General features: G+C 40.3%; 1 protein-coding gene across 1 annotated transcript; it reads left to right on the top strand.

Annotated features, from left to right (window-relative positions):
* The first annotated feature begins 9,090 nt into the window (after positions 1–9,090).
* LOC114041677 (olfactory receptor 10Q1-like) lies at positions 9,091–15,920 on the top strand. The gene is made up of 2 exons (XM_027860252.1): positions 9,091–9,115; positions 14,953–15,920. Exons 1-2 carry the CDS (start codon positions 9,091–9,093, stop codon positions 15,918–15,920), a joined length of 993 nt encoding a protein of 330 aa, XP_027716053.1.
* The last annotated feature ends 1,087 nt before the right edge of the window (positions 15,921–17,007 follow it).

The raw sequence follows: 17,007 nt of genomic DNA, 5'->3' as shown, positions 1-17,007 counted from the left end.
TCCAACCTCTAAACAACTTGGTTAATGTCATATAAACAATAACTGGTCAATCTGGAATTCGAATGCAGTCCTCTTTTTAATGTATAGTGTTCTTCCCACTGAGAGATGTATAAAAACAAGTCAACAAGCATTTATTAAAAGTCTACTATGTGTCAGACACTGTGCTAAGTTTTAGGGATAAAAAGAAAGACAAAAGACAGTCAGTGCTCTCAGGGGTCTCACAATCTAAAGAAGGAGAAAATATGCAGAGCATTATGTACAGACAAGCTATATAAAGGATAAACTAGAAATAATCAACAGAGGGAAGGCGTTAATATTTAGCGGGATTGGGAAAGGCTTCTCGCAGAAGATGGGACTTTATCTGAGAAGGAAGCTAGGGAAATCAGGAGGCAGAGATGAACAGAAGAGAATTCCAGGCATGAGGCACAGTCAGTAAAAATGCACTGTTAGAAGTTGAAATGTCTTCGATGAGGAACAACAAAGAGGCCACTGTCACAATGGATCGAAACAGAGTTCATTGCAAGGGAGTAAAGTGTGTGGATGCTGAAAAAATAGTGGGCAGGTTTTGAAGGACTTTAAATGCCCGAACGGAGGACTTTATATTTCATCCTGGAGGTTATGATCTAATAGAAGATATAAATATTTAGGACCTGAGTTTGAATCTTATCTCTCTTCTGTGTTTCTTGTGTGAACTTAAATAAATGGCTCCCTTTCTGGGCCTAGTTTCTCCACATGTAAAATGATGGGTTTGCAGTAAGTGATCTCTGAGGTCCCTTTCGGTTCTAAACTCTATGATAATAGTAATATTATATTCTCACTGCCATTTGGCACATGAATAGTAATTCTGGTTTGGGAGCAGGCCAGTTGGTCCCAGACAGGCAATCCAGACTAGATCTCATCAAGCTAGATTGGGTAGCTTGGGGAAGTAGTGCCTGTGGGTTTTATACTGAATTAGATACACAAAACTGGAGCCTAATACCAGCCTAGAGAAAGCAGACCTCAAGTGCCTTTGAATGAATACACCAAAATTGAATAGGAAAAATAATATCTGAGATTTGTATAGCAGGTTTAGAAAATATTGTTATCATTTCACAGAATCTAGATTTAGAGCTACAAGGGAACTCAGGGACCATAAAGTCTAATCCTCTAACTCCCATTTTACAGATGAGGGAACCGAGGTTGCAAAGGGCTAAATTGCTTTCTCAGAGTCACACAGATAATTCTTCATATATCTGTATAACAATTTAAGTCACCTAAAGTATTTTTCATACTTTTATGAAAAGCATTTAATTTCATTTAAAGCATTATTTTATTTAAACATCATAATAACTGTATGAGATAGATACCATGAGTATTATTATTCCTATTTTAACCATGAGGAAACTGAGGCAAAGAGATTTTGAATGACTTGCCCTTGATGACACAGCTGGTGTCAGAGGCAGGATTCAAATCCATGTCTTCCAGGGTCCAAGATAAGCATCACATCCCGTATGCCATGCAGAATAAGCCCTAGACTTGGTGGGATACCTTTTGTTCCAGAGGCTACATACCATGACTGGTGAACCACAAGCCCCCCATCCCCCTAACCTGGGATTTGAAGAAATCTTGGCATCAGGCATGGTTTTGATGATTACCTGGAGTATGCAAATCAGAACCTGGGCATTTCTATAGACATTCCAGGACAGAGAACAGGTTACATAACTGACTAATCAGTGATTCCAGCTGGCTGTATCTACATATCCTCATCCCTTCTTCCACATGGAGAAAGGAGTCTTGGCCCACCAAAGGTCTGACCATTGAGGCTCCTCAGAGGTAGATGCCATTGGTTCTTCCAAAAGCTCCCAATCACTCACTTTTCAGTCCCCACTCCTAACTCCCACAAAGATGAAACCATACAAATGAAACAGAGTCACCTGTCCTCCTCCCCAGAAATACTGTTTCCATAAGAACTAGGAGGTTAGGACTTTAAGCAGGTGCACAGCACCACTAAGTTATGCAGGAAGTTCATTTCCATCCATTCACTCACAGACAAGACCTATCCTTTTCAACCTTCATTGTGCCCCAGGGCTCTGGATCCAAATCTAGGTAAATAGATATATTTCATTCAGAACTTAATTCTCTTGTTTCATGCACTCCCACCCTCTTGGATCCCAATCACCTGTCTCTTTAAGCAGAGAATAGATAGCCATTACATGATATGTTGAAGAATCTATTCTGTTTTAATGTTTTCTTTTTCCCAATTACATGTAAAAACAATTTGAACATTCTTCTTTTTAATTTTGAGTTCCAAATTCTTTCCCCCTCTCCTCCCTTCCCCCCTCCTTGAGAAGGCAAACAATTTGATAAAGGTGATACATGTAAGTCATGCAAAACATATTTCCATATTGGTCATGTTGTGAAAGAAAATACAGACCAAAAGGAAAAAGAAAAATTTTTAAAGTCTGCTTCAGTCTGCATTCAGACCCATCAGTTCTTTCTCTGGAGGTGGATAGCATTTTTCATGATAAATCCTTTGGAGTTGTCCTGGATCACTATATTTCTGTGAATAGCTAAGAGCTTGATCATTATACAATATTGCTGTTACTGTGTACTGTGTACTCCTCATTCTGCTCATCTCTCTTTGCATCAGTTCATCGAAGTCTTTCCAAGTTTTTCTGAGAACATCCTGCTTGTCATTTCTTATAGACAATAGAATTCCATCACAATCATATACCACAATTTATTCAGCCATTCCCAAATTGCTGGGCATTCCTTCAATTTCCAATTCTTAGCCACCACAAAAACATCTACCATAATTATTTTGTACATAAGGGTCCTTTTCTTTTTTTGTTTTTATTTCTCTTTAAAATATAAACCTAGTAGTGGTTTGTCTGGGTCCAAGGGTATGCACTGTTTTATAGCCCTTTAGGGCATGGTTCAAAATTGCTCTCTAGAATGATTATATCAGCTCACAATTCCACCAACAGTACATTAGTGTTTCAATTTTCCCACACCCCGTCCAGTAATTGTTATTTTTCTTTTCTTTAATTTTAACCAATCTGATAAGTTTGATTTTTAACCAATTTTAACCAATCTGATAAGTGGTACCTCAGAGTTGTTTTAATTTGCATTTCTCTAATCAATAGTGATTTAGAGCATTTTTTTCATGTGACTATTGATAGGCTTGTTTACTTCATCTGAAAACTGTTCATATCCTCTGACCATTTATAAATTCAGGAATAACTTTCATTCTTATAAATTTGACTCGATTCTCTATATATTTGAGAAATGAGACTTTTATCAGAGAAAGCCACTGTAAAAAAATGTTTTTCACTGTTATCCCATCTTATTCAGTTAACATCTATGCCCTCTGTCTATGCACACTACTAACCACACTAATAACGACAAATTTCTTAGGAGTTACAAGTATCATCTTCCCATGTAGGAATGTAAACAGTTTAGCCTTATTGTATTCCTTATAATTTCTTTTTCCTGTTTACCTTGTTATGCTTCTCTTGAGTCTTATATTTGAAATTCATATTTTCCATTTAGCTCTGATCTTTTCATCAGGAATGCTTGGCTGTAATCCTAGCTGCTTTGCCCTCTGAAATATCGTATTCCAATCCCTCTGATCCTCTAATGTAGAAACTGTTAAATCTTGCATGATCCAGACTGTAACTCCATGATATTTCTGAAGGTCTTTAAGTTTTTAATTCTTGCAAGATGGTGTGATCTAAGAGAGGTTTGTTTCCTTCTCTCTTGGCCTATACTCTGATCTGCGAGTGACCATAAGCATTCTTTTCACCCCGGAATTGTGACCAAGGTCTCCACTCTCTTATGGTCACAGTCTCTGGTGTGTTAATGCTCCTCGTTGCCCTGGGGCTACGACCCAAGACTTCAGCCTGGATCCGTATATGGGCATTGCAACAGAGTCCTGTACCCAGTTCCAGCAAAGGGACCCTGTAATCTTTTGCTGACCAGTTGTAGATCTCCATACTGTCTGTAGGCTGAGAACTCTGTAAGCCAGTGCTGCTAACTCAGTTGCCCCCAAGGCCTGCTGCTTGCTTGATGAGGTGTAGCCTGCCACTGGCTTGCCAGAGACTTGCCTCCTTTGGGCTGAACTTCACTCTCACTCTGGTGTGACAGATCTTTTCTACTGAACTTTGAAATTGTCTCATGCTAGAAAATTGTTTCAGCCTGACCTTTTGCTGATTCTGCCCTCCAGAATTTGTTTTGAAGCATTATTTTAGAGTTGTTTGAAGAGGGATTTGGGAGAGATCAGGTAAATCCCTGCCTTTTCTCTGTCATCTTGGCTCTGCCCCACCCTATGAGCTGTAGAATCTATTCTTACTAATGTATGAGCTCAAGAATTCCTTTCCAACTATAGGACCATGTTGTATTTTCAGGTTGAAAGCAATCTTCATTGCCTTACTCTAAGGGTAATTTTTATGCAAAGCAATGTTTAACTGAAGTTGGCTTTTTTTGTGCAGTTGCATCCAACTCTTTGTGATCCCATTAGTGGTTTTCTTGGCAGAAATACTGGAGTGATTTACCATTTCCTTCTCCAGTTTATTTTACCAATGAGGAACTGAGGCAAACAGGGTTAAGTGACATACCCAGGGTCACACAGCTAGTAAGTGTCTGAGGCCAGATTTGAACTCAGGAATATGAGCCTCCCTGATCCAAAGGTAAACCACTTTTGGCTACACTCGGCAAATCCAATGGCATCTATCTATTGTAAGTCTTTTCTATAATTTGCTACAGGGATGTCAATTTGGTCCAAAGTGTAAATTTTAACATTGCAGTTAATTATTATTATTAATGGAGCTAATTTCTTTGGGGTAACCATGGATCTAATTGAGGATGTCATGTAACATTCTGTGTGACTTTGGGCAAATTACTGAATGTCTCAGTTACCTCACCTGTAAAATAATAGTGTACTCAGTTGCCTCTAAGTTACCTTCTAACCATAAATCTATGATCTTACATTTCTATACATGGCCTCAGAGGGCAGAATTTAGGACAATAAGTTGAAATTGAAAAGAGGCACATCTATAATTTTGTCCCTACCCAAACTGTCTCCTAATTCTTTTGCATATATTTTTATATGAATTTTACCTCTTCTGACAAAATGTAAGTTCCTTGAATGAAAGAACATATTTCACTTTATCTTTCTGTTCACCAGCACCAGTGCTTGGCATATAACAGGTGCCTAATAAATGAATGTTGTTTGATTGATCGATATAGGCTTGATGTAACAAAAAGCATCCTGACAGAGCCATCATTGAACATTCAATAGAATACACTTCTTAACTCATCTGAGCCCTGTTCCCTGACCACCTCAAGGGAAATTCATTTTTGGTTTGGTCTTTTCCTTGTATTCAACTATTTAAAATCCCTATGCATTATTTGATCAATATATTGGACTTTTAATTTTATAGGTAATTATCCATTTCCCTAGAGTTGTGAGAAAGCTTGATGTGACAACTTATAATTGCTAGATACTTGACCCTGAGTAAGTCACTTCACCTCTAAGCTTCAGTTTCTTTATATGTAAAATGGTGAAAAAAAATACTTAGATTAAGATGAGCAAAAGCAGAAAAAGAGCATTACAAAGAGAAACAACTTTGAAAGGCTTACAAATGCCAATGAATGTGATAGACCAATCATAACTACAGCAGAATGATGATGAAGCATTCTATCTACCTCCTAACGGAGAGCTGATGGTCTCAAGATGCAAGATGGGACATATATTTTTGGACATGGTAATATGTTTTGGATGAATAGAAAGATGGGTGGATGGATGGATGGATGGATAGAGAGGAGAGAGACAGAGAGACAGAGAGAGAGAGAGAGAGAGAGAGAGAGAGAGAGAGAGAGTTTGTTAACAAGGGTTTTACTATTCTTTTTTTCCATTTGGGGATGAGAGGGAGTGAAAATATATAAATGCTTGTTAATTTTAAAAATAAATGTTTATAAGTAATTTCCCAATTTCAAAGGTTGTGTGGAAATCAAATGAAACCATACATTCAAAGTATTTGTTAAGCTAATGTAATAAATGACATTATTTATTTCTGATCAATTCTCACTATTTCAGCTGCTTCACCCTGAGGGGAATTCCTCTCTTTATGCATTGGGAATTGGTTTAGATTATTATCAGCCCTATTTCAAAGTGTTCCTACTTTGTGATATCCTAACCAAACTGGAGTAATGGCTGGTTTTGCCTTGCCTTCCTCTACCACAATCCCACTTTCCAGCCTAGAATTCACTTCCTCATCCTCAGTAACTATTGAATTCTTTTTCTCAAAAGCCTAAATCAAGGAGTACCTCCTATAGGAAATTCTCCCAGATTGCCTCAACTGACAGTGACCTCTCTGTCCACAAGTTTTCTTATTGGACTTAGTCTCTTTCCTTGATTCCTCTCATATGCCTCCTTGCATCACACTCACTTGGGTACATGGTATACCCAACCTCCCACAACCATTAGGTCTCTGTGTCACTTTTTCATCTGTGTATTTCCCAGTTCCTAACCCTGTACCTCAGACGCAATAGGCACAATTAATATGGAAAGCCAAATTTGTAGAATTACAAATGAGGAAATTGAAATCATAAAGGTCTAATCACTTGCCAAGGGTCATACAGTTGAAAAGTATTAAAGCCAGGGATGATCCCAGGGCTCCTGACTTTAAGCACTGACTTCTTTCTTCTTGAGTCTCAAGCAGGAGCAATACTGCTGCTTATCTAGCTATGGAAGGGTCCAGTACCATCCTCTTTCTTTTTCTTTCATGTATTGAGGGCAAATGGCCTGTGAATATGTTAACCCAAACATTCATACACCACTGAAGATATTCTCTGGTATGTAAAAGGCATAAGTAAGCCTTTCAACCAGCTGAATAAAAAGTGGCCATGACTAGAGATGTCCCACAGTGTGTCTACCGTATTGAAACATTTACATTTCACCACCAATACCTTGTAAGGACCTAGGAATGGTATTTGTCTTTGTTGGGTTTTTTTTTCAATATCGGAGATAATGGTAAAGTAGTTCTCAAGATTACAGATTTGGAAATAGAAGGGACCTTGTTGTTCAGTCATTTTATGTTTCTAGGTCAACATACAGCTCTTAGAGATCCTTATGGACACTTTAGTGGACCCACTTCTATTTCAATTTGACACCACTGGCCTAGTCCAACCCCCTCATTTCACAAATGGGGAAATTTAGGTCAAGAGAACTTAAGGGACTACCCAAGGTCACCTAGAAAAATTAGTAAATTGATTAGTATTTATTAAGTGCCTACTATAGGCAATATGTTAAGCACTGGAAATACAAAGAGAGGCAAAAAACAGTATCTGCTCTCAAGGAACTCAAAGTCTAAAGGAGAAGACAATATGCAAAGAAGTGCATATAAAGAAGTGCAGGATCAATCTGGGACAGTGTGAGCAGAAGGCACAAAGATTAAGGAGGCCTGGGAAAGGCTTCTTGCAGAAGATGGAACTTTAGCTGAGACCTGAAGGAAGCCAGGGAAGCCAGAAGGCAGAGACGAGGAGGGAGAGCATTCCAGGCAGGCATGGAGGACAGCCCATGAAGATGCTCAAAGTTGGGAGATGGATAGTCATGTGCAAAGAACAATGAGGAAACCAGTTTCACTGGACAGAATAGTAGAGAGAGGAGTGTAAAGAAGGTGTAAGATGACTGGAAAAGTTGGGGGAGAGGGGAAGGTGATGAGGGACTTTGAAAACCAAACAGAAGATTTTATATTGGATCCTGGAGATAATAGGGAGCTGCTGGTGTTTAAATGTGGGGAGGTTGTGACTGGTCAGATCCATGCTTTAGGAAGATCCATCTAACAGCTGGATGGAAGATGGATATAGAAAGTAAATAGTAGGCAGGATCTGCACCCAGGTCCTCTGACTCCAAATCCAGTATTCTTTTTTTTTTCTACTGTCCTTTCCTATCACCCTCATAGGATCATAGTCTTTATAATGAGCTAGAAGGCACTTTAGGAATCCTCTTGTCCAAATGCCTCATTTCACAGATGAAGAAGCTGAGAGACAATGTAAGCCTGTGTTGTTACCCTATTTTGGCCCTGCCACATCCCTTGGGAGCTGGAATTTTAACTCAAAAAAGTCAACCAGTCTCTGTGAAAAAGGATGAGCTTAATCCAGCATAAGATTAGATCATAAACTCCTTGAAGATACATTTGAGTTTTACTTTCTCTGACTGTCCAATAATAAGTGTTTAATAAATGTTGGTTGAAAAGAAGGCCAAATGGCATGGTTGAAAAGAAGGCCCCATGCCTACACTTGGGGCTCACTCCATCTTCATCCAACCAGAAGAACTTAGTGACTTATCCCAGGGTTACACAGTTTGTTCAGTGGCAGAACTTGGACTTTAGCCCCACTCTCCTGATTCCCAATATGGGCCTCTTGCCACTGCTGGTCTAAACTCATGCTTTTACCACTTCCTACTACTAAGATATCCTGAAACATGGCCCCAGGAAGTTCCTAATGGAAGGGAAGAGAGGACAGAAGAGTGAGAGTCCCTCCTGTAGGTCCCTAGATAGCAGTTGTGGTTCCACATCACAAAGAGGATCTGAGTGCCCATTAATCTTGATTATGATTCACTTAGAGAGATCCATTGGGAAAACTTCTGTGCTTCAGCAAACCATTCCCCTAAGAGAGTATTCAAAGACACTAAATAATCCTGCCAAAGTAGCCAGGGCAGGACTATGAATGGACATACATGAACTTGTACTTATTGGGGTACCTAATTTGGGGCACACCCTGGACTACATCTAGGAAGACAATGATACCCCTGGCCACCCTCTTTATACCAAAGGTGTCAACTCTCTAAGGTCCTCAGGCAATGAAGGGCACTTAAGTCTTTTCTCATCTGAATGAAATCCAGCCAGAAAGCCAAGGCACAGAACTGAAGCACCAGTCAAGGTCTCTCCCTTCCAGAAAACCCTGCTCTCTTGGAAAGCCATGGGCCCACATTCCATTCAACTCAAAGCAAAGGAGTGAAAGGGAATAGGTATAATTTCTGAGAGGACTGCAGCCAAAGCCTTGTATGTCCAAGACAGTCTTTGGATCAAGCCTTTTGCTAGATGGCTCATGGAGTCACAGGCACTGGATGGTGGTAAGGCATATGACTTTTCCCTTTATTTTCATTTCATTGTATAGCTAAGGATCATAGATTTTAAAACTGGACGGGTTGTTAGAAATCCTCTAGCCCAGGGGTTCTTAACCTTTTTTAGTATCATGGAACCAGCAGCCTGGTAAAGCTAATGGACTTCTGACTCCTCAAAATCATATGTTTAAATGCATCAAATAAAATAAATAGAGATGGAGCACAAACCACTTATATTGAAATAATGTATTGAAATATGGAAAAAATAGTTCACAGACCTCAAGTTAAGAACCAGAGATCTAATACAGCCATCTTATTTTATGAGGAGAGACCTGAGGTCTATAGAAGAGAAGTGACTTTCTTGAGCAAGGATGAGATTGAACCCAATATCCTCCAACTGCAAATCTGGTGTCCTGCCCCAGAACTAAGCTTTTCTGGCATCATCTTCTTAGAAGGATCCATCAAATATCTTGTCTACTTATACTCGATCTTTGTGCAGAAAGGATTTCATAGATGTCATATATTAATTGAATTATTTTAAATATATAAATCATTTTGCAAACCTAAAAGCAATATAAATTTAAATTGTGGTGGTGATTACTGAAGAGGCAGTGGATATCTTCAAGCTCATTATTGATCACTCTCTCATTTTACAAAAAAAGGACACTGAGGTCCAGGACCATTGAGTTGCTTTCCTAAAGTCACAGAGTTGACTCATGATCAACCTGGGTCCCAGCTCTTTCCACTATGCCACACTGTAACTATTTGGTGTGCACTAATCTTGCCTCTTCAAGGATAGGAAAATCAATGTTATTTATGCCTCAGTTCTATACTCAGCTCTGCTGCCAACTTGCTACATCACTCGTCCTTTCTGCGTCTCAGGTTTTTCTACAGTAAAATGAGGAATTTGGATGCAATGTCTAAGCTACTCTTCATGTAGTGCAGTTCTTGGTGCATAGTAGGCACTTAATAAATGCTTGCTGGCTTGACTTCAGCTCTGGTGCATTCCATGTTCTGTGTTCCAATGTTCCTTTCAGCACTATCCTCTAGAGTCCCTCCCAGCTCAGATGTTATATGACTCATGATCCTTGGGACAGGACCGTCATCTTCTCCTCCGTATCCCATGCAGCACTGCCCAGGTTGGAGAACTTATGATAAGCATTCAATAAATATTTGTTAAGGGTTCAATGGACAGCTCCTTAGGCAGAACAGACAGCCCTTGTAAAAGCTCCAACCTCTAGCTAATCCTGTGTACACTTGGGCCCAATGAAATTAAGTCCACCTGTCCAGAGGCAGCTGAATAGTCAAGTCTAGCTTTACTAATGAGAAATCTGATTCCCTGAGCACAGGACCGAGGGCACTTGTGTCTCATTAGGTTGCTAAAAACTTGGTTCTTCTTAGAAGGGTCTAAAACCAGAGTCACTGGTCCATTGTCCAGAAGATAATTCAAGGATCTCTGATCTTATAAAATCATAAAATGATATATCTAGAACTCTGAAGGGACTTTAGAAGTCACATAGATCAACTCCTTCATTTACAAATGAGAAAATTCAGGCAGAACTGGTATTTGAACCCACAGCCTCTGACTCCAAACCCAGAATTCTTTGCTCTAACGCCATGCTGAGGAATTCACCTCTACATGTTCAGATGAAATACCAGGCATGCCTTTTCATCATGTGTCATTTTTGCTCACATCCTGTCATAAACCCTCAACAGTAGAGCTATCCAATGCATAGAGAGCCTTCCTCAGGGTCTTTGCACATTTCCTGGGAACCAGTTCATTGTCTGGCATGTCTTCCTAATGTTCAATAAGTCCTAAATTGATGAACTTTAAGTGTGGAGGGGAAATATCCCATAGTCTTCATAATTCTTTGAAGCCACCACTTGGACAGACTCAGGCAATCTTTGTTATACTGAAGCTTCCTTTAGATCAGTTCAGTTCAACAAATATTCATCAAGTTCTTCCTACATGCCAGGCACCATGGATTTGGACAACCCTGTTGCTTTATCATCAGGAAGATTAGGCGGAATATGGGTCAGGAAATCCAAGGGTTTTAAAAGAGACCTTAACGAGTATAGAGCCTTCGTTCCTCATTTCTAGGCAGGGATACTGGGGCTCAGAGAGGGGAAACAATTTGCCCAAAATCACACAGCTAGTTAGTAACAGAGTTGAGATCTTAACCCAGGAATCTTGAATCTTAGGTCAAAGGAGCATGACAGTCCTTTGGAGTGTAGTTTTGGTTTTGTTTTTGTTTTTTACACCATTTTTTTTGGTGAGGCAATTGGGGTTAAGTGACTTGCCCAGGGTCAAACAGCTAATAACTGTTAAGTGTCTGAGGCCGGGTTTGAACTCATGTCCTCCTGACTCCAGAGCTGGTTTTCTATCCACTGCATCACCTAGCTGCCCCTGGGGTGTAGTTTAAAAAAAACTAAGATTATCACTGGTGCTCTGAATAATTAGTGGAACTGAAGCATTTCCCTTTTATGTCTCGTGCACTACATCTAAAGGACAGGATTTTCTTTAAAAAGAATGTGGTTGGTGTTCTTTCCCCTGTTATACATCACCATCATTTCTCAATGACTTCCTCCCTACCACAATAGAAACCTTCCTAAAACAAACTAGTTTAGTCAAGCAAAAAAATCAATGTATTTTATATGTCTTATAGCACATACCTCATTCTACATCAATTGTTTACTATGAGTGGTGAAAGGTGGAAGCCATGCTTCACTATCAATTTCTTCAGCGTTATTTAATGTGATGAAATCCAGAGAAGCCAGGAGGCAGAGGTGAGGAGAGGAAGAGCGTTCCAGGCTTGAGGGACAGCCAGGGAAAATGCTGTAAGTTGGGAGATGAAGTGTCTTGTGCGAGGAATGGGAAGGAGGACAATGTAACTGGATCACAAATAAATGGGAGAGTATATTGTGTATGAAGACTGGAAAGGTAAAAAGCGATGAAGATAAAAGTAGTTTTTTAAAAAGAGGATTTTATATTTAATTCTGGAGACAATTGGAAGCCACTGGAGTTGATTGAGCGGAGAGAGGCAAAAGGGGCGACATGGTTGGAACTGAGGTTTGGGAAGGTCATTTTTGCAACTGAGTGGATGTGGGGTTGGAATGGGGAGAGACTTGTGACAGGGAGAGCAGCTAGCAGGCTACTGCAGTAGCCTGGGCGTATGGAGATGTGGCCTGTATCCAGGTGGTGGCAGTGTCAGAGGAATAAAGGGGGCATGTGCAATAGATGTTAGGAAGGAAGAAATGATGAGACATGGCAAATAATTGGGTCTAGGGAGTGAGAGAAAATGAGGAATAGTTGATAAACATCTATATTGGAACCCTGGATGACAAGGAGGATGGTAATGCCCTCCATAGTAATAGCTAAGTTAAGTCTATGTGCCCTATTGGGTGCGGAGAGACCTACTTGGATCCAAATATATGCTGCTATCCATTCATCTTTCCAAGGAGCAAAAAAATGCTGCTATCACAGGATGACAGGGGTAAATACTAAAAGAGACCGTGTGGATAATCTATTCCAACTGTTGTTTAGATAATTGAGCACTGGGAAGGAAAAGTGATTTGTCCAATGTGACACTGCTGGTAAGATGTAGAAAAGGGTCTGAGACTAAGGTCTTTTGACTCCTAGACATGTGCTTGAAACATATGACCTTGGTAAAATGTGACAGTGATCTTTAAGAACTGGAATGATTATCATTGCAAGAAAGGATTCTGGGGCCAGAAGTGGAGAGCTACCTGGGAATCTCGTGTGTTTTTTTTTTTTTTTTTTTTTTTTTTTTACGTGTGCTTGGCTATCTTTGAATCAAAGCTGAGTGGGGCACTGGAGAGAAAGCTGAACCTGGAGTCAGGAAGACCTGAGTACAAATTCAACCAAACACACTCATTAACTCTGTGATCTTAGGCAAGTCACTTAACCTCTGCCTGCCTCATTTTTTCATCTGTAAAATGGGAATAATAATAGTACCTACCTCCAATGGTTTGGGGAGGACAAAATAAGATCATACGCATAAACTGCTTTGCAAACCTTAAGGCACTAGCTTTATTATTAACATCATTATTGTTATAATTATTATTTAAATTTGGACTCTCCTCAAAGGCACGTGTGTATGCAAGGGAAGAATGTCCTCTGGTTTGAGGGAATTATTTTAGAACAACTGTTCTTGCTCTCCCTTACCAGTAAACACCCTTTTGTGAAATCTAATCAACTGTCAACTGCCTTGTTAACAAGAGGGACCTAGTAGATGGTGACTCATGAGCAAGATTACTGGAAACCCCAACCCCTCAAGGCTACTATCTCGAGGAGAGAAGAGGTCAGCCACTCCCTACAGACCTTAACTTCCAGTATGAGTGGCAGCTGGGTGAGGGAGCCCAAGGGGGGTATAGTAACAACTATTCTCCTACCTCCTCCACACTTCTCTTCCTCTTCTTTTTCCTCTTCCTTTCTTCTGCTTCTGTTGTTTCTGCTATGTCTTCACCCTTTTAGCCCTATGAGGAGAAGTTTACTGTACTTGTCTTAGAATCAGAAGTAGACTGAAATCCTGCCTCCAGAATTTCCCAGTTAGATGGCCTTGAACAAAGTCCCGCATCTTCTCTGACAGTCAGTCTTTTCCTCTGCAAAATGGAAATAGTCTGTGTATAGGTATTTTTTCTTTTACACATTTTCATTCTTAGAATATTCACCTGATCTCTTTGAGACACCAAAGGCATGGTGCTTTTTTTGTAGTTTCTTATTTCCTCTTCTTAGGTGAATGTTAATCTGGAGAAAGAATCAATCAGGTGAGAAATTTGTGAAATTCAAAAGATCAGAAGAACCATCTCAAGTGTCCTGAGCTACTGGTGACAGTAGCAGGGAGTACTATAGCTGGTAGCAGTAGTAATCAGCTAACTTGACCCAGGCCAGCATCGCATTGCTCCAGGAGCCAATAGACCTCATCGTACAACACGCTGGCCCAACTGAGCTAGGAAGCTTGCTCAAAATCCATTCACTATGTCACTCCCAGAAGTTATGTTGGTGGATATGCCAGTATTGACAAGGACGTCCAGACCCAGAAGGTACCACTTGATGACTTACACCCTCTATTGACTTCCTCAGTATCTTTGTCAATGAAGTTGGAATCAACTCTCCCTAGACTTTTCTTGTGCATGTTTCTCTGTGTGTGCATGCATATGTCTGTGTGTGTGTGTGTGTGTGTGTGTCTGGGTGTGGGTGTGGGTGTGGGTGTGTGTGAAGGAGAGTGCATGAAGGTGGGCAGGCCCCTGGTTTGAAGGGGAATATTTTAAATTTGAGTCTACACACTTCAATGACTGCATTACATGGAAGGGAGAATGTACCTCTTGATTTTAGAAGAGGCTTTTTCTCATTTATATCTTTTCTAAATCTTCTCAGTATATGTGGCTCCATAAAATAAAATTAACATACACTGGTTAATTAATATTGGGAAGATCTCTCAGAATGGGAGCTCATGAGCAAAGATGTTAAAATCACAACCACTTAGGCTTACCCCTAGAATGCGGGTGAACTGACCTGTGGAGATTCAATTTGCCTTTTCAAGCATAGGGTTGGGAGAGTAAACACAGAGAGTTTTGCACTGGTAATATACATCATTAGAATGCAAGATAAAGGTGGTGCCATAGAGGTCATCAAATTTCACTCCCTCCACAAACCAATGAAATTGATGGACAAAGACGTAAAATTACTTCTGCCAATGGATCCTTAATAAATGTTGAAAGTTCAAAATTCTATCAATCTATGCTTTTAGAAACAAAATTAAGACTTACTGATATTATCAGGAATATCCATTAATAGGACTTGACTTTCTCTTTTTCTTTGATAGGTAACATGTCTTCTGCTGGTACTACTCATCTCAACCAATCTGGCCCCACTGAGTTTATATTCCGAATGCTCTCCTCTTCCCCCAAGATCCAGGGCCTTCTCTTCTGCTCCTTCCTTTTTCTCTATGTAATGATTCTCTGTGGAAACACTGCCATTATTTGGGCTGTGTACACGCACATCTCCCTGCATACCCCCATGTATTTCTTCTTGTCCAGCCTGTCCTTCCTGGAGATCTGCTACACCACTACATTGGTACCACTGATGCTCTCCAACATCAGTGGGGCCAGGAAACCCATCTCATTGACTGGTTGTGCCACCCAGATGTTCTTTTTTGCCACCCTTGGTAGCACTGACTGTTTCCTACTGGCTGTCATGGCATATGACCGTTATGTGGCCATCTGCCATCCCCTGCAATACCCTCTCATCATGAGCCCACAGCTGTGTACCCAAATGGTGGCTGGTTCCCTGGGCCTGGCTCTCTTCCTTTCCCTGCCACTCACATCATTGGTCTTTACCCTGCCCTTCTGTGGACACTTTCTAGAGATCAATCATTTCTTCTGTGATATACCACCTGTACTCCACCTGGCCTGTGCTGACACTCGGGTGCCACAGGCTGTCCTCTATGTAATAAGCATCCTTGTGCTGACCGCCCCCTTCCTGCTCATCTGCATCTCCTATGTCTTCATTACCATCACCATCTTGTACATCCCTTCATCAGAGGGGCGCCAGAGAGCCTTCTCCACCTGCTCTTCCCATCTCACTGTGGTGCTGCTACAATATGGTTGTGGCAGCCTGGTCTACTTTAGGCCCCCATCAAGCACCCCTGCAGATGAAGATTGGCATCTTGCCTTAGTCTACACCTTTGTCACTCCCCTCCTCAACCCCATCATTTATACCTTAAGGAACAAGGATGTCAACAATGCTCTGAAAAAAGCCATAAGCAAAAAGGCAGCTTCTGAGAATCTGTGAAGGAGGAGGGTAGGAGTCACAATTTATCCTTTCTTAGTTTCTTCAACTTCATATATGTGCTAAATAAATGCTTGTCAACTGACTGATTGATTGGGTCCATATCACTATTGGGTGTTTTTTAGACTCTACACCCAAGAGAACAAATGCGGATTAAAATACAAACTTTTTATAAACAGACTTAGCCTCTTTTAAAGTGACACCCTGTGCTCCCTGTGTATCCCTCATTGTAGCAATTGTTTACTTAGGGAATATAGCATAATAGGATTATGGAATAAAGCTGACAGGCACCTTAGAGGTTCTGTATTCCAATTCCCTTTTCTCACAAAGGAAAGCTGAGGCCTAGAGAAGGGAAACGACTTCATTAAGGTCACAGAAAGTGGCAGAGTTGAGTGTGGAACTCAGGTTCTTGACTGCACACTGATCAAGCTTGGCATTTGGCCATGCCCTTCACCCATCCTTGGGCCAGATAAGAGTTTGCCACCATGAAGTCTGCCTCCTGAGGAGGGAGCCAGAAAAATCTGCCCATAGAAAGAAACCTGCTCCATCATCATCATCATCATCATCATCATCATCTTCATCACCATTAAAGAATATCACACATTAGGACACATAGATCACTCAACAAGTCACTTTACTTCACAGTATCCCATGAAAGCTCTAAGAAAATAAGTTCTGGCTGAAACATCTATTTATATTAATAGAAAGAAATTCTGATACAGATAGAGTTAACAGCCTGAACTATAATATAACAATATGCTAAATAACTAATTTTCTTCCAATAGATTTTGCCATTTTCAGGGATATGTTTAATTGGTCTGCAGAAAAATATAAAATGGGAATATTGATTGTGATACATGAGAACTTAGCATTAACTTAGTGGTAATCATCTGAAATAGCAGTTTTTAGAGATAATGGAGGAGACGCACATGTGTGCCCAACATCTCCTCCCATTCCATGATGAAGACATGATATTGTAGAATGGACAGTGGATGTGAAGTCAGTGGTTCTCAGTGGAAATTGGGTCTTTTTTATTCCCTTTGTTAACTAGGATAAATCACTTATGCTCTTTGATAGTCCATTTTCCCAC

Source organism: Vombatus ursinus, unplaced genomic scaffold (assembly GCF_900497805.2).
Source record: "Vombatus ursinus unplaced genomic scaffold, bare-nosed wombat genome assembly UNPS02014177.1, whole genome shotgun sequence".
NCBI lineage: Eukaryota > Metazoa > Chordata > Mammalia > Diprotodontia > Vombatidae > Vombatus > Vombatus ursinus.
Note: the sequence above shows the minus strand (reverse complement) of the source record. Positions and strands in the feature narration are given on the sequence as shown.